Consider the following 26,755-nt stretch of genomic DNA (forward strand, 5'->3'; position numbering starts at 1 on the left):
TGGTGGGGATCTGTCAAACTAAAGTATAGAGGGGTGGGCAAAAGGAGGTCAACAGCAATGATAATCAAGAACGCAATAATTCATCAATAACAATACCAAAGTGAATGGTGTTTTCTACACTCGCAACTGAAGACCTAGTCTCGCCCTGGTAGTGGTTGTGCAGCAAAGTCTTATGCTTGTCGGGCCTGGGCAGCACAGAGCTGACCCGCAAGAGAGTGGGGAGGACCCCCAGGTGCAGCCCCTACCTCTCCCCCCCACTGGCTGAGCAAACCTATCCTTAGGTTTAGTGAACAAGTCTGAGTATTTAAAATCCATCCTAATGTTTTATGGCCATTGAACTCCACCGTGTTTACTAGTTTGTTTTTTTTTTTTAGGTCTAGCTAAACTAGAAATTCATAGATTAATGGTTCTAAATGAAAATGAGCACCGCTCTGCAAACGGGGCGATGAACCCGGAGGGCAGGCCAATCCTTGGCGCTCTGCCCTGAGGTCGCCCGGGTGGGGGACAGACGCACAAGCCCACTTTGTGCTGTCTGTCCCGGAGGAATCCGGGGGGACACACAGTGAACGGGGACACAATGTAGTTAAATAGATACACGACTGAAGCCACGGTGCCCCTTTGAAGAAGGGTAATTTGTCACAGAGGGAACAAAGAAGTGTCCCGTGATGACAGTGCAGGGCGAGGGCACCAGGGGACGCGCCAACCAAAGGACCATGAGATGGCAGATGGTCAGGAAATCTGAGAGGCTGAAGGGGTTTGATCCGGGCTGCGCCCCAGTGGCCTCGCCTCCTGCAAATTCTGGGTAATTTGATTGATCTTCTCTGAGCCTCAGCCCCGGGCTCCCAGGATGGGATTTCAGTGGGAGCTGGAGAATCCCCTCTCCACAGCGCTGCCCGGGGGGCTGACACCCACCCTCACACCGAAGGCAGGCGTCTGCCTGGGGGCCCAGCACCCAATCAAAACACGTCTGACTGTCAGCAGCAGCAAGAATGTAAATATTCGTGTTATTTATGAAATGCCAAAAGGGCAAGAAAAAACCCTCAGCCGTGAGTCACCAGAACCAGACTCAGATGGAACAAGGACTTTAGAGCCAACAGGCTGAGATAATCTACGGACAGAGTCTGTTTCGGGCATTTCCTCAACTAATATATTAACTTCTGTTTCTGATTTTATTTACTTACTTTTTTATTGATGTGCAATTACAGTTGTCCCTTTCCCCCCATTACTCTCCCTCCCCTCCCCACCCCCCACACCCCCCCACACTCACTCAATCCCCCGACACCTGTGGTCTTTGTCCCTGGGTCCCTCATACACGTTCCTTCCGGACCCTCCCCTTCTCTGCTCCACTGTCCCTTCCCGCCTCCCTTCTGTCTACTGTTAGATTGTTCTTAATTTCCACGTCTCTCGTTATATTTTACTCACTTGTTTTACTGGTTAGATTCCACTTATACATGAGATCGTGTGGTATTTGTCCCTCACCGCCTGGCCTGTTTCACTCATCACGATGCTCTCCAGCTCCGTCCACACTGTTGGGAAGGGTAGGAGCTCCTTCTTTCTCTCTGCTGCATAGAATTCCACTGTGTGAATGTACCACAGTTTTTGATCCACTCAGTTACTGATGGGCATCCAGGTTGCTTCCAGCACCTGCTATTGTAAATGGGGGTGCTATGAACATCGGGGTGCATAGGCTCTTTTGGATTGGTGTTTCAGGATTGTTAGGGTATAATCTCAGCAGTGGAACTGCTGGGTCAAAAGGCCATTTCATTCTTAGTTTTCTGAGGAAGTTCCATCCTGCTTCCCACAGTGACTACACCAGTCTGCAGTCCCACCCACAGTGCACTGGGGTCCCCTTTCTCCACGTCCTCTCCAACACCTGTTGTTTGTTGCTTTGTTCATGATGGCCACTCTCACCGGTATGAGGTGGTACCTCATTGTGCTTACCATTTGCATCTGTCTGATGGCTAGTGATGCTGAGCATCCTTTCATGTGTCTATGGGCCCTCTGTATGTTTTCCTTGGAGAAGTGTCTGTTCAGGTCCTTTGCCCCTTTTTAAATTGTATTGTTTGTCTTCCTGGGGTGGAGTCATGTGAGTTCTTCATATATTTGGAAACCAAACCCTTGTCTAAGGTATCATTGAAAAATATATTTTGCAGGTGGGGAGGGCTGGGTGGGTGGGCTGGGATCGGAGGAAAAGGTAGAAAATTGTACTTGAACAACAATTAAAATAAAATTTTAAAAAATATATATTTTCCTGTATGATTGGTTCTTTTGTCATTTTGTTGATGCTTCCTTATCCATGCAGAAGCTTTTGAACTTGATGAGATCCCATTTGATTACTCTTTCCTTTATGGCCCTTGCTCTAGAGCACATGTCAGTGAAGGTGTTGCTGCTGGGGATGTCTGAGATTTCCCTGCCTGTGTTCTCCTCTAGGACGGTTTTGGTGTCACGATTTATATATTTGCGTCTTCTATCCATCTTGAGCATTATCTGTGTGTATGGTGTACGTTGGTGTGATTTTCTAGTGGTGAGCTTTTCTTCCGTTCCTCACATGAAACTCACTTCTTCCTGATGTGTTTCCTATTTCATACTTTGCTACGTGCTGTTTGTCCATAAGTTCTGGGGGTTTTACACACGTCTTAATTTTGCATGTGTCTTAATGAGAATTGCTGGCTTGTGGTTCTCCCTGATGATGACATTATTTTTGTTTTGAGACATTGCAAAACAAATATCGGTATTTCTGTTATTCTCTGGAACAGAAAGAATTTACCAGTGAAACTGTCTGACCTTAAATAGGATTTCTGAGGAAATTTTTATCATGGGTCTAATTTCTACATGAGACATACAGCGATGGAGGCTGTTTTTCTTCTCCGGTCATTCTTCACAAATTTAAAATAACAATAAGTATTGGAGGCCAAGAAAAATGGTTTTTCTTTTATTTCAGATTTTTTATTTTATCAGATATTTTGAACATGCCCACAGGAAGGAAGACTTGACTGCACAGCAGATAGCACACACCCATGTCTGAGAGGTTATGGTTGTTAACATTTTCATATAGTTCTTGTATTTTATTTTCTCAAGGGTTCTAAAATAATTCACATGCCAACTACAGTTTCTCCTTATTGTTTTGCTTTGAAATTAACAATATAATTTCCAAGGAATCATGAATAAAAACATTAAACTAAAGTTTGAATATCATCACAGAGCCCTTTGACCTTTAGACACAAAATCCCATGCTAGGGTGGGAAGAAAGGAGAGATTTGGAGGAGGAGGAGGAGGAGGAGGGAGAGATACTGCAGAGGAACAGGAGTAGGAGGAAGGGGTGAGAGGAGGGAGAAGTAAGAAAAAAACGGAGAAGAGCACTCCACGGAAAAGATAAACGCCAACGACACAGGAAGAAACCAGCGCCCAAGGGGATGATGGTGTTGACACAGCCCAGAGATTTGTCATGAGAAACGGGACTAATGCCCCCCGTCAGACAAGTTCACTCCTGAGAGCTGGAGACACGCTGCTTGGCTGGAACGGGACGACCATGCCTCCTGCCAGAAGTGGACCCAAGGACCATGGCTGAGTGGTCACCAGCATCCAGTTCCCCAGCCTCCCTCCCTTGGTTGTCGGAAGCCCGGTGGTCAGATAGCAGTGGGGTGATCTGAGCAGGAGACACAGCCTGCAGGTGGTGGGCGCGGGTCCAGGTGCACCGGCGTCCCAGAAGTCCAGGTGTGCACACTGGAGGTGGTCACAGACTCATTCAGTAGAAGCCAGAAGACCAGTACCTTCCATAGCAGCACGGACGCCAGCAGCCGCACCCATAGCCTCTGTAGCCACAGCCATAACCCAGGCCACCAAAGCCGCCATAGCCGTAGCCCAGGCCTCCATAGTAGCTGCCGTAGTAGCTCATGCTGTCGGTAGAGAGAGTGTGTCTGCTGTTCAAGACAAGGTCCTGAGTGTGTCTGTCAGCGAGTGGGCAGGGACGCTTATATACCCGGTGCAGAGCACGCTGTGGATCACGTGCCTCCTCTGTTGTGTCTCTGTGTGTTACCCCGGGTGACGCAACCCCGGCATCTAAGGATGAGGTCTCTATTCCCATTAAAGCCTTTGGCTTGCAGCGGTGCCTCAAACGTGTGGCATCTTTTATGAGAAGATACTGCAGCATCTTCAAAGCCCCGACATACCAGACAGCAGGAATCCTCCCTGGGCGAGCACATTGCGTAATGGGATTGAACACTTGGTAGTGCTGTGTTTTAAAGCTACATGTTGCTTCATCTGTGGCTTTTCTGGAGCTATTGTGCCTCACCGAGGGTGAAATGAAACAGATTGCCCAAATCAAGGCTACAATTAGTCCTGTGCTTTCAAAGGCACCTGATACCTCTTGGTACAGCTGGTTTCAAGGCCAAGACACGTCACAGAGGCTGAAGGAATCCACCTGCCCCCTGTGAACCCTCAGATAGAACTTTGGGACAAAATGTGGAAATACAACCATCCTTTTTCTGGTATTCTGTAACATTGGCCATCACTAACAATATCCTGTTTTTGGTTTTACAGACTAGTTTGGAAAATAAAAGATATGTGCATCAGTAACATGGGGTGACCATGTTCAAATATGAAAGGCAGGTTACAGTAATCAGTAATCAAACATCTATTTTAAAGCTGCCCAAAATGTTCAAAACCTTGTTTCCACATCCTGACTCCTGGCTGGCACATGCTCTGCTCACCGTGCCACCAAAAATGCAGGTCACACAGCTCCCCATCCTCCCGAGCGCCGCGTCCTGCCTTCCCCGGACTCATAGGGACACCAGCCCTCCCATTAGTCTGTTTGCACACAGCACCAGGGCCCATCCCGCTGTCACAGGCTCAGGACCCAGCATTGGGCAGAGGCCCCAGAAGCACTGATTTCCGACTCCAAGGAGCTGTGACCCTTGTTCTCCTTCTACGAAGCCTTTCCTCCGCTCATGGAGACAGGCGGTGCACCGGTAGAACACAGAATGGTTTGGTGGGGTCTGTCAAACTAAGAAGTATCCAGGGGTGGGCAAAAGCAGGTCAACAACAATGATGATCAAGAACACAATAATTCATAAATAACAATACCAAAGTGAATGGTGTTTTCCACACTCACAACTGAAGACCTAGTCTCGCCCTGGCAGTGCGCCGTCCAGCAGAGTCTTGTGCTTGTGGGGCCTGGGCAGCACGGAGCTGACCCGCAGGAGAGTGGGGAGGACCCCCAGGTGCGGCCCCTACCTCTCCCCCCCACTGGCTGAGCAAATCTATCCTTAGGTTTAGTGAACAAGCCTGAGTCTTTAAAATCCATCCTAATGTTTTAAGGCAGTTGAACTCCACCGTGTTTACTAGTTCGTTTTTTCGAGTCTAGCTAAACTAGAAATTCATAGGTTAACGATTCTAAATGAAAACAAGTGCCAGTCTCCCAAACGGGGCAATGAACGCGGAGGGCGGGCCGATCCTTGGCGCTCTGAGCTGAGGTCACCCGGGTGGGGGACAGACGCACAACCCAACTGCCAGACTGTCAGTCCCGGAGGAATCCGGGGAGACACACAGTGAATGGGGCCACAATGTAGTTAAATAAATACACGACTGAAGCCACGGTGCCCCTTTGAAGAAGGGTAATTTGTCACAGAGGGAACAAAGAAGTGTCCCGTGATGACAGTGCAGGGCGAGGGCACCAGGGGACGCGCCAACCAAAGGACCATGAGATGGCAGATGGTCAGGAAATCTGAGAGGCTGAAGGGGTTTGATCCAGGCTGTGTCCCAGTGGCCTCGCCTCCTGCAAATTCTGGGTAATTTGATTGATCTTCTCTGAGCCTCAGCCCCGGGCTCCCAGGATGGGATTTCAGTGCGAGCTGGAGACTCCCCTCTCCACAGCGCTGCCCGGGGGGCTGACACCCACCCTCACACCGAAGGCAGGGGTCTGCCTGGGGGCCCGGCACCCAATCAAAACACGTCTGACTGTCAGCAGCAACAAGAATGTAAATATTCGTGTTATTTATGAAATGCCAAAAGGCAAGAAAAACTTGCCTTTTGAATCTGGTGATTCAGCCGTGAATCAGCAGAACCAGACTCAGATGGAACAAGGGCATTAGAGCCAACAGGCTGAGATAATCTACGGATAGAGTCTGTTTCGGGCATTTCCTCAACTAATATATTAACTTCTGTTTCTGATTTTATTTACTTACTTTTCTATTGTGCAATTACAGTTGTCCCTTTCCCCCATTACTCTCCCCTCCCCTACCCACCCCCACACCCCCCGCACACACTCAATCCCCCGACACCTGTGGTCTTTGTCCCTGGGACCTTCATACACGTTCCTTCCGGACCCCTCTCCTTCTTTGCTCCACTTTCCCTTCCCGCCTCCCTTCTGTCTATTGTTAGATTGTTCTTAATTTCCACGTCTCTCGTTATATTTTACTCACTTGTTTTACTGGTTAGGCTGCACTTATAACTGAGATCGTGTGGGATTTGCCCCTCACCGCCTGGCCTGTTTCCCTGAGCACAATGCTCTCCAGCTCCATCCACGCTGTTGGGAAGGGTAGGAGCTCCTTCTTTCCTTCTGCTGCACAGAATTCCATCGTGTAAATGTACCACAGTTTTTGATCCACTCAGTTACTGATGGGCATCTGGGTTGCTTCCAGCACCTGCTGTTGTAAATTGTGCTGCTATGAACATCGGGGTGCATGGGTTCTCTTGGGTTGGTGTTTCAGGGTTCTTAGGATAGAGTCCCAGCAGTGGGATTGCTGGGTCAAAAGGCCGTTTCATTTTTTGTTTTTTGAGGAAGTTCCATACTGCTTCCCACAGTTGCTGCACCAGTCTGCATTCCCACCCACAGTGCACTGGGGTCCCCTTTCTCCACATCCTCTCCAACACCTGTTGTTTGTTGATTTGTTTATGATGGGCCATTCTGACCGGTGTGAGGTGGTACCTCATTGTGGTTTTCATTTGCATCTCTCTGATAGCTAGTGATGCTGAGCATCCTTTCATGTGTCTATGGGCCCTCTGTGTGTTTTCCTTGGAGAAGTGTCTGTTCAGGGCCTTTGCCCCTTTTTAAATTGTATTGTTTGTCTTCCTGGGGTGGAGTCATGTGAGTTCTTCATATACTTTGGACATCAAACCCTTGTCTGAGGTATCATTGAGAAATATATTTTCCAGGTGTGGAGGGCTGGGTGGGTGGTCTGGGATGGGGGTAAAAGATATAAAATTGTACTTCAGCAACAATTACAGTGAAATTTTAACAAAATTTCATTTTAACAAAAAAAAAGAAAAGAAATATATTTTCCGGTACAATTTGTTCTTTTTCATTTTGTTAATGCTTCCTTATCCATGCAGAACTTTTGGATTTTAAGAGATGGCATTTGTTTATTCTTTCCTTTATGGCCCTTGCTCTAGGGCACATGGCAGTGAAGGTGTTGCTGCGGGGAATGTCCGAGATTTCCCTGCCTGTGTTCTCCTCTAGGATGTTTTTTAGTGTAGCAATTTATATTTAAGTCTATCCATCTTGAGTTTATCTGGGTGTATGGTATACATTGGTGTGATTTTCTAGTGGTGAGCTTTTCTTCCATTCCTCACATGAACTCACTTGTTCCTGACATATTTCCTACTTCATACATTGCTACATTCAATTTGTTCAAAAGTTCTGAGGAGTTTTACATGTTTTAATTTTGCACATGTCTTAATGAGAAATACTGGCCTGTAGTTTTCTCTGCTGATGACATTATAGTTTTGTTTTTAAATATTGCAAAAAAATATACAGGTGTTTCTATTATTCTCTGGATAGAAAGAGTTCACCAGTGAAATAATCTGACCTTAAACAGGATTTTTGAAGAGATTTTTGTCATGGATTTAATTTGTACATGAGATATACAACTATTCATATTTCTTTCCTTCTCAAGTCACTCTCAGAAATTTAAAATAACAATAAATATTGGAGGCCAAGAAAAATGATTTTTGCTTTTATTTCAAATTTTTATTTTATAAGATATTTTAAACATGCCAAAGATGAGGAAGACTAAATAGCACAGCAGACAGCACACACCCATTTCTGAGAGGTTACAGTTGTTAACATTTTCATATAAATTTTGTATTTTATTTTCTCAACGGTTCTAAAATAATTCACATGCAAACCACAGTTTCTCTTTATTGCTTTGCTGTGAAATTAACAATATAGTTTCCAAGGAATAATAAATAAAAATGTTAAACAGAAGTTTGATTATCATCACAGAGCCCTTTACCTTTAGACATAAAATCCCATGTTTGGGTCTGGAAGAAAGGAGAGAAGAGGAGGAGGATGAGGAGGGAAAGGAAGAAGAAGGGGAGGAGGAGGAAGGGCTGAGAGAAGGGAGGAGTAAAAAGAAAAGGAAGAAGTGCAGAGGACGTAAAATATACTGATAAACTCCGGTGACACAGGGAGAAATCACCCCCCAAGTGGATGACCGAGCTGACCGAGCCCAGAGGTTCCTCATGAGGACCGGGACTGAGGCTCAGAACGGGGTGCCCCCGTCAGACAAGTTCACTGTCAGAGCTCAGAGCTGGAGAGACGCTGCTTGGCTGGACCCTGAGGACCCTCCCTCCTGCTCAGAAGTGGACCCAAGGACCTTGGTTGAGCAGTCCCCAGCAACCAGTTCCCCCTCCGCTGGTTGTCAAAAGCCAGGTGGTCAGATAGCAATGGGGTGATCTGGGCAGAAGACACAGCCTGCAGGTGGGGGGCGTGGGTCCAGGTGCACCAGAGTCCCAGAAGTCCAGGTGCCCACACTGGAGGTGGTCCCAGACTCATTCAGTAGAAGCCAGAAGACCAGTATCTTCCATAGCAGCATGGACGCCAGCAGCCACACCCATAGCCTCTGTAGCCACAGCCATAGCCCAGGCCACCAAAGCCACCATAGCCATAACCCAGGCCACCGAAGCTGCCATAGCCGTAGCCCAGGCCTCCGTAGTAGCTGCCGTAGTAGCTCATGCTGTCGGTAGAGAGAGTGTGTCCACTGTTCAAGACAAGGTCCTGAGTGTGTCTGTCAGCGAGTGGGCTGGAACGCTTATATACCCCTTGCAGAGCACGCTGTGGAACACGTGCCTCGTCGGCTGCGTCTCTGTGCGTTGCCCCGGGTGACGCAACCCCAGCATCTGAGGATGAGGTCTCTATTCCCATGAAAGCCTTTCGGCTTGCACCGGTGCCTCAAACGTGTGGCATCTCTTTTATGAGAAGATATTGCAGCATCTTGAAAGCCCGGACATACCAGACTGCAGGAATCCTCCCTGGGCGAGCACATTGCGTAATGGGCTTGCAACTTGATAGGGCTACATTTTGAAGCTACGTGTTGCTTCATCTGTGGCTTTCCTCGAGCTATTATGCCTCACTGACGGTGAAATGAAACAGATTTCCCACATCGAGGCTACAATTAACCCTGTGCTTTCAAAGACACCTAATACCTCTTGGTGCAGCCGGTTTCAAGGCCAAGACACGTCACAGAGGCTGAAGGCGTCCACCCACCCCCTGAGAACCCTCAGATAGAACTTTGAGATGAAATGTGGAAATACAACTGTTTTTTCTGTTATTCCGTAACATTGGCAATTACTACCAATATCCTGATTTTGGTTTTACAGACTAGTTTGGAAAATAAAACATACTTGGATCAGTAACATGGGGTGACCATGATCAAATGGGAAAGTCAGGTTACAGTAATCAAACACTATGTTAAAGCTGCATAAAAACGTTCAAAACTCTCTTTCCACATCCTGACTCCTGGCTGGCACGTGCTCTGCTCACCGTGCCACCAAAAATGCAGGTCACACAGTTCCCCGTCCTCCCGAGCGCAGCGTCCTGCCTTCCCCAGACCCGTAGGTTGACCGGCCCTCCCCTTAGTCTGTTTGCACACAGCACGGGGCCCCTCCCGCCCTCACAGGCCCAGGACCCGGCATTGGGCAGAGGCCCCCAAAGCACTGATTTCCAACTCCGATGCCACAGTCACTCCGCTGCGGAGCAGGAGTGTCGACGCCTCATCCAAGGAGCTGTGACCCTTGTTCTTCTTCCACAAAACCTTTCCTCCGCTCATGGAGACAGGTGGTGCACCGTTAAAACACAGAACGGTTTTGGTGGGGATCTGTCAAACTAAGAAGTATCCAGGGGTGGGCCAAAGCAGGTCAACAGCAATGATAATCAAGAACACAATAATTCATGAATAACAATACCAAAGTGAACGGTGTTTTGCACACTCACAACTGAAGACCTAATCTCACCCTGGTAGTGAGTTGTCCGGCAGAGTCCAGAGCTTGTCGGGTCTGGGCAGCACAGAGCTGACCCACAGGAGAGTGGGGAGGACCCCCAGGTGCGGCCCCTACCTCTCTCCCCCCCAACACTGGCTGAGCAAACCTATCCTTAGGTTTAGTGAACAAGCCTGAGTCTTTAAAATCCATCCTAATGTTTTATGGCAGTGGAATTCCACCGTGTTTACTACTTCGTATTTTTCAGGTCTAGCTAAACTAGAAATTCATAGGTTAACAATTCTAAATGTAAATGAGCACCGCTCTGCAAAACGGAGCAATGAACCCGGAGGGCGGGCCAATCCTTGGCGCTCTGCCCTGAGGTCGCCCGGGTGGGGGACAGACGCACAAGCCCACTTTGTGCTGTCTGTCCGGGAGGAATCGGGGAGACACACAGTGAATGGGGGCACAATGTAGTTAAATAAATACACGACTGAAGCCACGGTGCCCCTTTGAAGAAGGGTAATTTCTTACAGAGGGAACAGAGAAGTGTCCCGTGATGACGGTACAGAGCGAGGGCACCAGGGCACCCAGCAGCCAAACAGCCGTGAGATGGCAGAAGGTCAGGAAATCTGAGAGGCTGAAGGGGTTTGATCCGGGCTGCGCCCCAGTGGCCTCGCCTCCTGCAAATTCTGGGTAATTTGATTGATCTTCTCTGAGCCTCAGCCCCGGGCTCCCAGGATGGGATTTCAGTGCGAGCTGGAGACTCCCCTCTCCACAGCGCTGCCCGGGGGGCTGACACCCACCCTCACACCGAAGGCAGGGGTCTGCCTGGGGGCCCGGCACCCAATCAAAACACGTCTGACTGTCAGCAGCAGCAAGAATGTAAATATTCTTGTTATTTATGTAATGCCAAAAGGGCAAGAAAAAACCCTCAGCCGTGAATCAGCAGAACCAGACTCAGATGGAACAAGGACATTAGAGCCAACAGGCTGAGATAATCTACGGATAGGTTCTGTTTTGGGCATTTCCTCAACTAATATATTAATTTATCTTGGTGATTTTATGTGCTTATTTTTTATTGTTGTGCAATTACAGTTGTTCCCATTTCCCCCCATTACTCTCCCTCCCCTCCCCACCCCCCACACCCCCACACACACTCAATCCCCCCGACACCTGTGGTCTTTGTCCCTCGGTCTTCATACACGTTCCTTCCAGACCCTCCCCCTTCTCTGCTCCATTAACCCCTCCTGTCTCCCCTGTGGCTACTGTTAGATTGTTCTTAATTTCCATGTCTCTGGTTATATTTTCCTTGCTTGTTTTGTTGGTTAGATTCCACTTACAGGTGAGATCATGTGGTATTTGCCCCTCACTGCCTGGCTAGTTTCACTGAGCACAATGCTCTCCAGCTCCATCCACGCTGTTGGGAAGGGCAGGAGCTCCTCCTTTCTCTCTGCTGCACAGAATCCCACTGTGTAAATGTACCACAGTTTTTGATCCACTCATTTAGTGATGGGCACCTAGGTTGCTTCCAGCACTTGGCTGTTGTGAATTGTGCTGCTATGAACATTGGGGTGCACAGGTTCTTTTGGATTGGTGTTTCAGGTTTAGGGTATAGTCCCAGCAGTGGAACTGCTGGATCAAAAGGCAGATACATTTTTAGTTTTCTGAGGAAGTTCCACACTGCTTCCCACAGCAGCTGCAACAGTCTGCATCCCCACCAGCAGTGCACTGGGGTCCCCTTTCTCCATGTCCTCTCCAACACCTGTTGTTTGTTGCTTTGTTCATGATGGCCATTCTGACCGGTGTGAAGTGGTGTCTCATTGTGGTTTTCATTTGCATCTGTGTGATGGTTGGTGATAATCTTTTCATATGTCCCTGGGCCCTCTGTGTGTCCTCCTTGGAGAAGTGTCTGTTCAGGTCCTTTGCCCCTTTTTAAATTGTATTGTTTGTCTTCCTGGGGTGGAGTCATGTGAGTTCTTCATATACTTTGGACATCAAACCCTTGTCTAAGGTATCATTGAGAAATATATTTTCCAGGTGGGGAGGGCTGGGTGCCTGGGCCGGGATTGGAGTAAAAGATATAAAATTGTACTTCAGCAACAATTAAAATGAAATTTTAACAAAATTTCATTTTAACAAAAAAAGAAAAGAAATATATTTTCTGGTACAATTTGTTCTTTTTTCATTTTGTTACTGCTTCCTTATCCATTCAGAACCTTTTGAATTTGATGAGATCCCATTTGTTAATTCTTTCCTTTATGGCCCTTGCTCTAGGGCACATGGCAGTGAAGGTGTTGCTGCAGGGAATGTCTGAGATTTTCCTGCCTGTGTTCTCCTCTAGGATGTTTTTTAGTGTAGCAATTTATATTTAAGTCTATCCATCTTGAGTCTACTTTTGTGTATAGTGTATGTTGGTGTGATTTGCTAGTGGTGAGCTTTTCTTCCATTCTGCACATGAAACTCACTTGGTCCTTACATATCTTCTATTTCATACATTGCTACTTTAAATTTGTTCATAAGTTCTAAGGAGTTTTACATATGTTTTAATTTGCACATATCTTAATGAGAAATACTGGCCTGCAGTTTTCTCTGCTGATGACATTATATCTTTGTTTTTAAATATTGCAAAAAATATATACAGGTGTTTCTATTATTCTCTGGAATAGAAAGAGTTCACCAGTGAAATAACCTGATCTTAAACAGGATTCTTGAAGAGATTTTTATGATGGATTTAATTTGTACATGAGATATACAAGTATTCATATTTCTTTCCTTCTCAAGTCACTCTCAGAAATTTAAAATAACAATAAATATTGGAGGCCAAGAAAAATGGGTTTTGCTTTTATTTCAAATTTTTATTTTATAAGATATTTTAAACATGCCAAAGATGAGGAAGACTAAATAGTACAGCAATTAGCACACACCCATTTCTGAGAAGTTACAATTGTTACCATTTTCATATAAATCTTGTGTTTTATTTTCTCAAGTGTCTAAAATAATTCACATACAAACCACGGTTTCTCTTTATTGCTTTGCTTTGAAATTAACAATATAATTTCCAAGGAATAATAAATAAAAATGTTAACTGAAGTTTGATTATCATCACAGAGCCCCTTTATCTTTAGACATAAAATCCCATGTTTGGGTCCAGAAGAAAGGAGAGATGCAGAGGATGATGAGGGGAGACAGATACTACAGAGAGAGAGGAGGAGGAACAAGGGGTGAGAGAAGGGAGGAAGTAAGAAGAAAAGAAAGAAGTGCACAGGACATAAAATATACTGATAAACACCGGCAACACAGGAAGAAACCAGCGCCCGAGGGTATGATGGTGTTGACGCAGACCACAGATTTGCCCTGAGAACTGGGACTAATGCCCCTGTCAGACAAGTTCACTGTCAGACCTCAGAGCTGGAGAGACACTGCTTGGCTGGAACGGGACGACCATGCCTCCTGCCAGAAGTGGACCCGAGGACCTTGGCTGAGCGGTCACCAGCATCCAGTTCCCCAGCCTCCGTCCCCTGGTTGTCGGAAGCCAGGTGGTCAGATAGCAGTGGGGTGATCTGGGCAGGAGATGCAGCCTGCAGGTGGTGGGCGTGGGTCCAGGTGCACCAGAGTCCCAGAAGTCCAGGTGCACACTCTGGAGGTAGTCACAGAGTCATTCAGTAGAAGCCAGAAGACCAGTACCTTCCATAGCAGCACGGACGCCAGCAGCCACACCCATAGCCTCTGTAGCCACAGCCATAGCCCAGGCCACCAAAGCCACCATAGCCGTAGCCCAGGCCACCGAAGCCGCGATAGCCGTAGCCCAGGCCTCCGTAGTAGCTGCCGTAGTAGCTCATGCTGTCGGTAGAGAGAGTGTGTCCACTGTTCAAGACAAGGTCCTGAGCGTGTCTGTGGGCGAGTGGGCAGGGGCGCTTATATACCCCTTGCAGAGCACGCCGTGGAACACGTGCCTCGTCGGCTGCGTCTCTGCGCGTCACCCCGGCTGACGCAACCCCACCATCTGAGGATGAGGTCTCTATTCCCATGAAAGCCTTTCGGCTTGCACCGGTGCCTCAAACATGTGGCATCTCTTTTATGAGAAGATACTGCAGCATCTTCAAAGCCCGGACATACCAGACTGCAGGAACCCTCCCTGGGCGAGCACATTGCGTAATGGGCTTGCACACTCAGTAGTGCTGTGTTTTAAAGCTATGTGTTGCTTCATCTGTGGCTTTCCTCGAGCTATTGTGCCTCACCGAGGGTGAAATGAAACAGATTGCCCAAACTGAGGCTACAATTAGTCCTGAGCTTTCAAAGGCACCTGATACCTCTTGGTGAGGCCGGTTTCAAGGCCAAGACACGTCACAGAGACTGAAGGCGTCCACCTGCCCCCTGTGAACCCTCAGATAGAACTTTGAGATGAAATGTGGAAATACAATTGCTTTTTTCCTGTTATTCTGTAACACTGGCCATCACTAACAATATCCTGTTTGTGGTTTTACAGACTAGTTTGGAAAATAGAAGATACTTGGATCAGTAACATGAAGTGACCACGTTCAAATGGGAAAGGCAGGTTACAATAATCAGTAATCAAACATCTATTTTAAAGCTGCCCAAAATGTTCAAAACCCTGTTTCCACATCCTGACTCCTGGCTGGCACGTGCTCTGCTCACCGTGCCACCAAAAATGCAGGTCACACGGCGCCCCGTCATCCCAAGTGCCACATCCTGCCTTCCCCAGACCCGTAGGGAGACCGGCCCTCCCCTTAGTCTGTTTGCACACAGCACGGGGCCCCTCCCGCCCTGCCAGGCCCGGGACCAGGTCGGGGAGGGACACAGCTGCACTTTCTCTCTGGCCCCGAGCGCTTCCCTGTCGCCCTGCCCACACACTGTTACATCCGCCCCCACTGCCACCCATAGAGCCGCCTCTATATTCTCTCTGCCTGCTGTGTGTTCAGTTTTCTCTTTCTAAAAATGGGTAACTGGTCTACTAAAATATTAAATATTCTCTAAGATCTTTGATGTTAAAGTACATGGCATCTCCAAAGACCCTGGTCAATTTAGTAAGAGGCTGTTAACACTGGAAATATTTTCAGAACCTCAAAAACAGGTGTGGAGAATGAAAAAGGCAGGGGGCTGGGGGAAATACTAATTGGGACAAAAATCCCTCCGGCTTACCCCACGAAGCTCGTCACCCACACCCAGGCGGACCCTAACCCTGTGGTAAGCACCTCCAGATGCTCACTTATCTTGAACAAAGCATCTACAATTCCTGTGAACTTTTCATGACCTCAAATATTCTGTTCACCGTTGTGGAGTTTATAAGAAGTTACCGAACGCTGCGTTTCCCGCGAGGACGTGCTGACCGCTGTCCAGTCACTGGCATGCGGCGGCGGCTCGGTGAGAACGCGCCGGACGGAGGAAACGCCTTCCCAGGGCCTCACCGGGGAGGGCCGCGCCTCTCGCAGACATGCGTGGTTCTGCCAGCGCCCGGGGAATGTAAAGCAGGAATCGGCTGAAATCGCTTTATTTCTTTAGGGAAAAAATAAGTACAGCCCATCCTTTCATTTATGTGCTGTTGTCCAAGACGTACCGTAACATATTAGATGCAGGAGTGAGCGATATGGTGCCTATGTTCTCAGGTCACCTTGAACGATCAAACTCCAGTTCCCCCAGTCTCTCTCTTGACCCCACCGCGTAGCGGCACCCCCCAGGAGCTGGCCTCCTCTGGGTGCCGCCTGCACGGGCTCACAGGGTCCCTGCTGGTCCCCGCCGGGCCCCGCAGAGTCTGTGGGACGCATCTCGGCTGCTGCCCGTGGGGTCGGCACTGTCTGCCCTGCTGCGAACCAGGCTGCTCTGGTGAACTTGGGTCTCAACAAGGTTCTTTTCTTGCTTCATTTCCCCTGTCTTTCTTTTTCTGGCTGTCGAATACGGATCACACCGATGCCCTCCTTTTCAGAGATCCCTCTGTGTGTCCCCGGGGAGCCTGTCCCCCACCTGGGCCTGGTGCAGTTGGCCAGCCAGCGCGGGCTCACTTTCGGTACCCGGACCTGCAGGGGCGCGCTCTCCCGAGATAGCAAAGCGCGTTCCCGGGCCTGAGGCTGTGATGCAGGACACACCCGGCATTGGGCAGAGGCCCCGGAAGCACCGATTTCCGACTCCAATGCCACAGTCACTCCGCTACGGAGCAGGAGTGCCGACGCCTCATCCAAGGAGCTGTGACCCTTGCTCTTCTTCCACAAAACCTTTCCTCCGCTCATGGAGAAAGGCTGTCCACCGTTAGAACACAGAATGGTTTGGGTTGGGATCTGTCAAACTAAGAAGTATCCAGGGGTGGGCCAAAGCAGGTCAACAGCAATGCTAATCAAGAACGCAATAATTCATCAATAGCAATACCAAAGTGAATGGTATTTTGCACACTCGCAACTGAAGACCGAGTCTCCCCCTGGTCGTGAGTTGTCTGGCAGAGTGCAGGGCTTGTCGGGCCTGGGCAGTGCAGAGCTGACCCACAGGACAGTGGGGAGGACCCCCATGTTCGGCCCATACCTCTCCCCCCCACTGGCTGAGCAAATCTATCCTTAGGTTTAGTGAACAAGCCTGAGTCTTTAAAATCCATCCTAATGTTTTATGGCAGTTGAACTCCACCGTGTTTACTAGTTTGTTTTTTTTCAGGTCTAGCTAAACTAGAAATTAATAGGTTAACGATTCTAAATGAAAACAAGTGCCAGTCTCCCAAACGGGGTGATGAACCCGGAGGGCGGGCCAATCCTTGTGGCTCTGCCCTGAGGTCGCCCGGGTGGGGGACAGACGCACAACCCAACTGCCAGACTGTCAGTCCCAGAGGAATCCAGGGGGACACACAGTGAACGGGGACACAATGTAGTTAAATAAATACACGACTGAAGCCACGGGTGCCCCTACGATGAAGGGTAATTTGTTGCAGAGGGAACAGAGAAGTGCCCCGTGATGACAGTACAGAGTGAGGGCACCAGGGCACCCAGCAGCCAAACAGCCGTGAGATGGCAGAAGGTCAGGAAATCTGAGAGGCTGAAGGGGTTTGATCCGGGCTGCTCCCCAGTGGCCTCGCCTCCTGCAAATTCTGGGTAATTTGATTGATCTTCTCTGAGCCTCAGCCCCGGGCTCCCAGGATGGGATTTCAGTGCGAGCTGGAGACTCCCCTCTCCACAGCGCTGCCCGGGGGGCTGACACCCACCCTCACACCGAAGGCAGGGGTCTGCCTGGGGGCCCGGCACCCAATCAAAACACGCCTTTCAGCACCAAGAATGTAAATATTCTTGTTATTTATGAAATGCCAAAAGGCAAGAGAAAACACTCAGCCATGAATCACCAGAACCAGACTCAGATGGAATAAGGACATTAGAGGTAACAGGCTGAAATAATCTACGGATAGAGTCTGTTTCGGGCATTTCCTCAACTAATATATTAATCTATGTTTCTGATTTTATTTACTTACTTTTTTATTGATGTGCAATTACAGTTGTCCCTTTCCCCCATTACTCTCCCCTCCCCTACCCACCCCCACACCCCCCGCACACACTCAATCCCCCGACACCTGTGGTCTTTGTCCCTGGGACCTTCATACACGTTCCTTCTGGACCCTCCCCTTCTCTGCTCCACTGTCCCCTTCCCGCCTCCCTTCTGTCTACTGTTAGATTGTTCTTAATTTCCACGTCTCTCGTTATATTTTGCTTGTTTCTTTGTGTTGTTGTTTAGATTCCTGTTAAAGGTGAGATCACGTGGTATTTGTCTTTCACCGCCTGGCTTGTTTCACTCAGCACAATGCTCTCCAGCTCCATCCACGCTGTTGCAAAGGGTAGGGAGCTCTTTCTTTCCTTCTGCTGCATAGAATTCCATTGTGTGAATGTACCATAGTTTTTTGATCCATTCATTTACTGATGGGCATCTTGGTTGCTTCCAGCACTTGGCTATTGTGAATGGTGCTGCTATGAACACTGGGGTGCACAGGTTCTTTTGGATTGGTGTTTCAGGGTTCTTAGGATAGAGTCCCAGCAGTGGAATTGCAGGGTCAAAAGGCAGATCCATTTTTAGTTTTCTGAGGAAGTTCCATACTGTTTTCTGCAGTGGCTGTACCAGTCTGCAGTCCCACCAGCAGTGCACTGGGGTCCCCTTTTCTCCACATCCTCTCCAACACCTGTTTGTTGTTTTGTTCATGATGGCCATTCTGACCGGTGTAAAGTGCGGTCTCATTGTGGTTTTCATCTGCATCTGTGTGATGGTTAGTGATGCTGAGCATCCTTTCATGTGTCTCTGGGCCCTCTGTGTGTTTTCCTTGGAGAAGTGTCTGTTCAGGCCCTTTGCTCATTTTTAATTGGATTATTTGTCTTCCTGGGGTGGGGTTGTGTGAGTTCTTCATATATTTGGACATCAAACCCTTATCTGAGGTATCATTGAGAAATATATTTTCCAGGTGGGGAGGGCTGGGTGGGTGGGCTGGGATGGGAGGAAAAGATAGAAAATTGTACTTGAACAACAATTAAAATAAAATTTAAAAAATATATATTTTCCTGTATGATTGGTTCTTTTGTCATTTTGTTGATGCTTCCTTATCCGTGCAGAAGCTTTTGAACTTGATGAGATCCCATTCGATTACTCTTTCCTTTATGGCCCTTGCTCTAGGGCACATGGCAGTGAAGGTGTTGCTGCTGGGGATGTCTGAGATTTCCCTGCCTGTGTTCTCCTCTAGGACGGTTTTGGTGTCACGATTTATATATTTAAGTCTTCTATCCATCTTGAGTTTATCTGTGTGTATGGTGTACGTTGGTGTGATTTTCTAGTGGTGAGCTTTTCTTGCATTCCTCACGTGAAACTCACTGGGTCCTGACGTGTTTCCCATTTCACACATTGCTACGTGCAGTTTGTTCACAGGTTCTGGGGGTTTCACACACGTCTTAATTTTCCCCATGTCTTCATGAGAAATGCTGGCCTGTGGTTGTCCCTGCTGATGACATTATATTTTTGTTTTGAGACATTGCAAAAAATACAGGTGTTTCTATGCTTCTCTGGAACAGAAAGAATTCACCAGTGAAACTGTCTGACCTTAAACAGGATTTCTGAGGAAATTTTTATCATGGGTCTAATTTCTACATGAGATATACAGCGATGGAGGCTGTTTTTCTTCTCAGGTCTCTTCACAAATTTAACAATAAATATTGGAGGCCAAGAAAAATGGTTTTTGCTTTTATTTCAGATTCTTTATTTTATAAGCTATTTTAAACACACCAAAAATGAGGAAGACTAAATAATACAGCAGATAGCACACACCCATTACCAAGAGGTTATAGTTGTTAACATTTTCATATAATGCTTGTATTTTATTTTCTCATGTTTTCTAAAAAAAGAAAGTGTAGTTTACATGCAAACTACAGCTTCTCCTTATTGCTTTGCTTTGAAATTAACAATATAGTTTCCAAGGAATCATGAATAAAAATATTAAACTGAAGTTTGATTATCATCACAGAGCCCTTTTATCTTTAGACATAAAATCCCATGTTTGGGTCCAGAAGAAAGGAGAGATGCAGAGGATGGTGAGGGGAGACAGATACTGCAGAGAGAGAGGAGGAGGAGCAAGGGGTGAGAGAAGGGAGGAAGTAAGAAGAAAAGGAAGAAGTGCACAGGACATAAAATATACTGATAAACACAGGCAACACAGGAAGAAACCAGCGCCCGAGCGGATGATGGTGTTGACATAGCCCAGAGATTTGTCATGAGAAATGGGACTAACGAACCCATCAGACAAGTTCACTGTCAGACCTCAGAGGTGGAGAGACGCTGCTCGGCTGGAACCAGGTGACCCTTCTCCTGTTGGAAGTGGACCCAAGGAGGTTGGCTGAGTGGTCCCCTGCATCCAGTTCCCCAGCCTCCCTCCCCAGGTTGTCGGAAGCCCGGTGGTCAGATAGCAGTGGGGTGATCTGGGCAGGAGATGCAGCCTGCAGGTGGTGGGCGCGGGTCCAGGTGCACCAGCGTCCCAGAAGTCCAGGTGCGCACACCGGAGGTGGTCACAGACTCATTCAGTAGAAGCCAGAAGACCAGTACCTTCCATAGCAGCACGGACGCCAGCAGCCACACCCATAGCCTCTGTAGCCACAGCCATAGCCCAGGCCACCAAAGCCACCATAGCCGTAGCCCAGGCCACCACAGCCACCACAACCGTAGCCCAGGCCTCCGTAGTAGCTGCCGTAGTAGCTCATGGTGTCAGGAGAGAGAGTGTGTCTGCTGTTCAAGACAAGGTCCTGAGCGTGTCTGTCAGCGAGTGGGCAGGGGCGCTTATATACCCCTTGCAGAGCACGCCGTGGAACACGTGCCTCGTCGGCTGCGTCCCTGTGCGTCGCCCCGGCTGACGCAACCCCAGCATCTGAGGATGAGGTCTCTATTCCCATGAAAGCCTTTTGTCTTGCACCGGTGCCTCAAACGTGTGGCATCTCTTTTATGAGAAGATACTGCAGCATCTTCAAAGCCCGGACATACCAGACTGCAGGAACCCTCCCTGGGCGAGCACATTGCGTAATGGGCTTGCACACTCAGTAGTGCTGTGATTTAAAGCTACGTGTTGCTTCATCTGTGGCTTTTCTGGAGTTATTATGCCTCACTGACGGTGAAATGAAACAGATTTCCCAAACTGAGGCTACAATTAACCCTGTGCTTCCAAAGGCACCTGATACCTCTTGGTGCAGCTGGTTTCAAGGCCAAGACACGTCACAGAGGCTGAAGGGATCCACCTGCCCCCTGAGAACCCTCAGATAGAACTTTGGGACAAAATGTGGAAATACAACAATCCCTTTTCTGTTATTCCATAACATTGGCCATCACTAACAATATCCTGTTTTTGGTTTTACAGACTAGTTTGGAAAATAGAAGAGACTTGGATCAGTAACATGGGGTGACCATGATCAAATGGGAAAGGCAGGTTACAGTAATCAAACTTCTATTTTAAAGCTGCATAAAAACATTCACAACCCTGTTTCCACATCCTGACTCCTGGCTGGCACGTGCTCTGCTCACCGTGCCACCAAAAATGCAGGTCACACGGCTCCCCGTCCCCCTGAGCGCTGCGTCCTGCCTTCCCCGGACCTGTAGGGAGACCAGCCCTCCCATTAGTCTGTTTGCACACAGCACCGGGGCCACCTCCGCCCTCACAGGCTGGGGATCCGGCATTGGGCAGAGGCCCCTGAAGCACTGATTTCCGAGTCCGATGCCACAGTCACTCCGCTGCAGAGCAGGAGTGTCGACGCCTCATCCAAGGAGCTGTGACCCTTGCTCTTCTTCCATAAAGCCTTTCCTCCACTCATGCAGAAAGGCTGTCCACCATTAAAACACAGAAAGGTTTGGTGGGGTCTGTCAAACTAAGAAGTATCCAGGAGTGGGCAAAAGCAGGTCAACAACAATGATAATCAGGAACGCAATAATTCATCAATAACAATACCAAAGTGAATGGTGTTTTCCACACTCACAGCTGAAGACCTGGTCTCGCCCTGGTAGTGAGTTGTCTGGCAGAGTGCAGGGCTTGTCGGGCCTGGGCAGTGCAGAGCTGACCCGCAGGACAGTGGGGAGGACCCCCAGGTTCAGCCCCTACCTCTCCCCCCCCACACTGGCTGAGCAAATCTATCCATAGGTTTAGTGAACAAGCCTGAGTCTTTAAAATCCATCCTAATGTTTTATGGCAGTTGAACTCCACAGTGTTGACTAGTTTGTTTTTTTTCAGGTCTAGCTAAACTAGAAATTCATAGGTTAATGGTTCTAAATGAAAACGAGCGGCGGTCTCCCAAACGGGGTGATGAACCCGGAGGGCGGGCCGATCCTTGTGGCTCTGCCCTGAGGTCGCCCGGGTGGGGGACAAACGAACAGCCCAACTGTGGCGCTGTCTGTCCGGGAGGAATCGGGGAGACACACTGTGAATGGGGACACAATGTAGTTAAATAAATACACGACTGAAGCCACGGGTGCCCCTACGATGAAGGGTAATTTCTTACAGAGGGAACAGAGAAGTGTCCCGTGATGACAGTGCAGAGCGAGGGCACCAGGGGACCCAGCAGCCAAACAGGCATGAGATGGCAGATGGTCAGGAAATCTGAGAGGCTGAAGGGGTTTGATCCGGGCTGCGCCCCAGTGGCCTCGCCTCCTGCAAATTCTGGGTAATTTGATTGATCTTCTCTGAGCCTCAGCCCCGGGCTCCCAGGATGGGATTTCAGTGCGAGCTGGAGACTCCCCTCTCCACAGCGCTGCCCGGGGGGCTGACACCCACCCTCACACCGAAGGCAGGGGTCTGCCTGGGGGCCCGGCACCCAATCAAAACACGTCTGACTGTCAGCAGCACCAAGAATGTAAATATTCGTGTTATTTATGTAATGCCAAAGGGCAAGAAAAAACCCTCAGCCGTGAGTCACCAGAACCAGACTCAGATGGAACAAGGGCATTAGAGCCAACAGGCTGAGATGATCTACAGATAGAGTCTGTTTCGGGCATTTCCTCAACTAATATATTAACTTCTGTTTCTGATTTTATTTACTTACTTTTTTATTGATGTGCAGTTACAGTTGTCCCTTTCCCCCCATTACTCTCCCTCCCCTCCCCACCCCCACACCCCCCCACACACACTCAATCCCCCGACACCTGTGGTCTTTGTCCCTGGGTCCCTCATACACGTTCCTTCCGGACCCCTCTCCTTCTTTCCCCCATCAACCCCTCCTGCCTCCCTTGTGGCTTAATTTCCACGTCCCTGGTTATATTTTATTTGCTTGTTTGTTTTGTTGTTTAGGCTCCTGTTAAGGTGAGATCATGTGGTATTTGTCTCTCACCGCCTGGCTTGTTTCACTGAGCACAATGCTCTCCAGCTCCATCCAAGCTGTTGCAAAGGGTATGAGCTCCTTCTTTCTCTCTGCTGCATAGAATTCCACTGTGTGAATGTACCACAGTTTTTGATCCACTCGTTTACTGATGGGCATCTAGGTTGCTTCCAGCACTTGGCTGTTGTAAATTGTGCTGCTATGAACATCGGGGTGCACAGGTTCTTTTGGATTGGTGTTTCAGGAATCTTAGGGTAGAGTCCCAGCAGTGGGATTGCAGGGTCAAAAGGCAGATCCATTTTTAGTTTTCTGAGGAAGTTCCATACTGCTTTCCATAGTGGTTGTACCAGTCTGCAGTCCCACCAGCAGTGCACTAGGGACCCCCTTTCTCCACATCCTCTCCAACACTTGTTGTTTGTTGCTTTGTTTATGATGGCCATTCTGACCGGTGTATAGTGCGGTCTCATTGTGGTTTTAATTTGCATCTCTCTGATGGCTAGCGATATTGAACATCGTTTCATGTGTCTCTGGGCCCTCTGTGTGTTTTCCTTGGAGAAGTGTCTGTTCAGGTCCTTTGCCCCTTTTTAAATTGTATTGTTTGTCTTCCTGGGGTGGAGTCATGTGAGTTCTTCATAAACTTTGGAGATCAAACCCTCATCTAAGGTGTCATTGAGAAATATATTTTCCAGGTGGGGAGGGTTGGGTGGGTGGGCTGGGATGGGAGGAAAAGATATAAAATTGTACTTGAACAACAATTGAAATGAAATATTTTAAAAAAAGAAAAGAAATATATTTTCCTGTACGATTGGTTCTTTTTTCATTTTGTTGATGCTTCCTTATCCCTGAAGAAGCTTTTGAATTTGATGAGATCCCATTTGTTTATTCTTTCCTTTATGGCCCTTGCTCTAGGAGACATGTCAGTGAAGGTGTTGCTGCAGGGAATGTCCGAGATTTCCCTGCCTGTGTTCTCCTCGAGGACTTTCATGGTATCATGATTTATATATTGACGTCTTCTATCCATCTTGAACATTATCTGTGTGTATGGTGTACATTGGTGTGATTTTCTAGTGGTGAGCTTTTCTTGCATTCCTCACGTGAAACTCACTGGGTCCTGACGTGTTTCCTATGTCACACATTGCTACGTTCAGTTTGTTCACAAGTTCTGGGGGTTTCACACACGTCTTAATTTTGCATGTGTCTTAAAGAGAAGTGCTGGCCTGTAGTTTTCTCTGCTAATGACATTATATTTTTGTTTTGAGATAATGCAAAAAATATACAGGTGTTTCTATCTTCTCTGGAACAGAAAGAATTCACCAGTGAAACCATCGGCCCTTACACAGGATTTTTGAGGAAATTTTTATCATGGATCTAATTTGTACATGAGATATACAACTATTCATATTTCTTTCCTTCTCAGGTCACTCTCACAAATTTAAAATAATAAATATTGGAGGCCAAGAAAAATGGTTTTTGCTTTTATTTCAGATTTTTATTTTATAATTCATTTTAAACACACCCACAGGAAGGAAGACTCAATAGCACAGCAGATAGCACACACCCATGTCTGACAGGTTACGGTTGTTAACATTTTCATATAGTTCTTGTATTTTATTTTCTCAAAGGTTCTAAAATAAGTCACAGGCAAAGTACAGTTTCTCCTTATTGCTTCGTTTTGAAATTAACAATATAGTTTCCAAGGAATAATAAATAAAAATGTTAAACTGAAGTTTGATGATCATCACAGAGTCCTTTGACCTTTAGACACAAAATCCCATGTTTGGGTCGGGAAGAAAGGAGAGATGAGGAGGAGGAGGGTGAGGAGGAAGGAGAGATACTGCAGAGGAAGAGGAAGAGGAGGAGGAGCAAGGTCTGAGAGAAGGGAGGAAGGAAGAAGAAAAGGAAGAAGTGCACAGGACATAAAGGACATTGATAAACTCCGGTGACACAGGAAGAAACCAGCCCCCGAGCCGATGACCGTGCTGACGCAGCCCAGAGGTTCCTCATGGGGACCGGGATGGAGGCTCAGAACCGGCCGCCCCTGTAGGACAAGTTCACTGTCAGAGCTCAGAGCTGGAGAGACGCTGCTCGGCTGGAACGGGACGACCCTCCCTCCTGCTCAGAAGTGAACCTGAGGACCATGGCTGAGCGGTCACCAGCATCCAGTTCCCCAGCCTCCCTTCCCTGGTTGTGGGAAGCCGGGTGGTCAGATAGCAGTGCCGTGATCCGGGCAGGAGACACAGCCTGCAGGTGGTGGGCGCGGGTCCAGGTGCACCGGCGTCCCAGAAGTCCAGGTGCGCTCGCTGGAGGTGGTCACGGAGTCATTCAGTAGAAGCCAGAAGACCAGTACCTTCCATAGCAGCATGGACGCCAGCAGCCGCACCCATAGCCTCTGTAGCCACAGCCATAGCCCAGGCCACCAAAGCCACCATAGCCGTAGCCCAGGCCTCCGTAGTAGCTGCCGTAGTAGCTCATGGTGTCAGGAGAGAGAGTGTGTCTGCTGTTCAAGACAAGGTCCTGAGCGTGTCTGTGGGCAAGTGGGCAGGGACGCTTATGTACCCTGCGCAGGGCATGTGATGCATGAGGGGGCTGTCCTGCATGTTTGCCACTCACCATGTGACCTGTGACGGTGGAACTCGTAAATGGTCTGTGTCCTGTCACAGGTAGAGGCCCGCATGCTCGTGAAAATAGTTTAGCTTCTTCAGGTTCCTCTTTGGCACGTCCCGGAGCGTGCTGCTCTGCTTTGAAGGGCAGAAGCGGCTTCCTCTCCCAGAGTTGTGCGCTCCACGCCCTGCACCACAGCGCTCGTGTGCCGGGCGGGTCCCGCCACTTGCAGGTGGTGGCGTTCCCGCTTCAGTTATCACTCCCTCTGCTCCGGCAGCTCCCAGACCGGTAACTCCTCTCCCCCAACCCACAGATACCTGTTCGGTCTACGGATGCTAAGTTCCTGCTCACCAAGAAGCAAACTTATTTTTCAAGGGAGGACTGAGAAAAGTGCCTCTATTGAGAATATATGAAAACATTTTAAATTATTTTAAAAAGGAAGGCACATTTTTTTAGCATTTGCATCCTAACAATCTGTGTAATATTTTGGTTTTTACACACCAGCTTCAGAGCCTTCGGTCAAAATGGACTTCAGAAGCCGACGGCACAGAGTCCGTCTCCAAAGCAGGCTCATCGAGTAGCAGCTGGATGTTGGTCTCAGGCCCCAGCACCCTCCCCCGTAAGCGGTTTGCTTCGAAGCGCTGAGACGGCAGCGTGCATCCCGACCTAGGTTCGCACACTCGCCCGCCAGCGTCCTCCTCTCTCCACCCTCCCAGTCACCGGTCTGATCTCCATCTCCATTCTCGCTGTCCCTGTTCCCGCCTTTTCCTCCGTCCCTGCACCTCCCTCACACACCAGGTGCCCATGTACGGCAGACAGCAGCCCCCCCTCAGGCCTCCCCTCGCTTCTTCCAATCAACAATCCCTTCCTTCTGCCCCCTCGCCACACCCGCCACGACAGCTCCCCTTCTGCTCCTGGAAGTCCTGGAAGTCTGTTCTGCCCCACCTCTTGTCGGGCAATTCCTACCCCTCCCTGCTGATCTGTTATGCTTCATTAAGGTCTCATTTTTAAAACGTGCAACAACACCTAAAGCCTTCTGAACATTAAAGGAATACCGTGAAACTGGGGACATCTTGAAGTTTTCCAGGTGCGGGCACAACGGTGAAACGGCACCAGGGACCGTCGGTGAGGACGTCTGGCCGTGACGCCACCGA

General features: G+C 48.5%; 5 protein-coding genes across 5 annotated transcripts; all 5 read right to left on the reverse strand.

The window, feature by feature from the left end:
* Nucleotides 1-3,682: 3,682 nt before the first annotated feature.
* Nucleotides 3,683-3,895, reverse strand: LOC114490028 (keratin-associated protein 19-7-like). Its single transcript, XM_028503917.2, has one exon. It carries the CDS (start codon nucleotides 3,893-3,895, stop codon nucleotides 3,746-3,748), a length of 150 nt encoding a protein of 49 aa, XP_028359718.1. The 3' UTR covers nucleotides 3,683-3,745.
* Nucleotides 3,896-8,773: 4,878 nt separating this feature from the next.
* Nucleotides 8,774-8,953, reverse strand: LOC114490027 (keratin-associated protein 19-7-like). The gene has a single exon (XM_028503916.1). The coding sequence runs from the start codon at nucleotides 8,951-8,953 to the stop codon at nucleotides 8,774-8,776; it is 180 nt and encodes a 59-aa protein (XP_028359717.1).
* A 4,903-nt stretch (nucleotides 8,954-13,856) lies between these two features.
* On the reverse strand, nucleotides 13,857-14,036 carry LOC114490026 (keratin-associated protein 19-7-like). Its single transcript, XM_028503915.1, has one exon. It carries the CDS (start codon nucleotides 14,034-14,036, stop codon nucleotides 13,857-13,859), a length of 180 nt encoding a protein of 59 aa, XP_028359716.1.
* Nucleotides 14,037-20,137: 6,101 nt separating this feature from the next.
* LOC114490025 (keratin-associated protein 19-7-like) lies at nucleotides 20,138-20,408 on the reverse strand. The gene has a single exon (XM_028503914.2). The coding sequence runs from the start codon at nucleotides 20,406-20,408 to the stop codon at nucleotides 20,229-20,231; it is 180 nt and encodes a 59-aa protein (XP_028359715.1). The 3' UTR covers nucleotides 20,138-20,228.
* A 4,837-nt stretch (nucleotides 20,409-25,245) lies between these two features.
* On the reverse strand, nucleotides 25,246-25,505 carry LOC114490029 (keratin-associated protein 19-7-like). Its single transcript, XM_028503918.2, has one exon. It carries the CDS (start codon nucleotides 25,470-25,472, stop codon nucleotides 25,323-25,325), a length of 150 nt encoding a protein of 49 aa, XP_028359719.1. The 5' UTR covers nucleotides 25,473-25,505; the 3' UTR covers nucleotides 25,246-25,322.
* Between the last annotated feature and the right edge of the window lie 1,250 nt (nucleotides 25,506-26,755).

Source organism: Phyllostomus discolor, chromosome 2 (assembly GCF_004126475.2).
Source record: "Phyllostomus discolor isolate MPI-MPIP mPhyDis1 chromosome 2, mPhyDis1.pri.v3, whole genome shotgun sequence".
In the NCBI taxonomy this organism is placed as follows: domain Eukaryota; kingdom Metazoa; phylum Chordata; class Mammalia; order Chiroptera; family Phyllostomidae; genus Phyllostomus; species Phyllostomus discolor.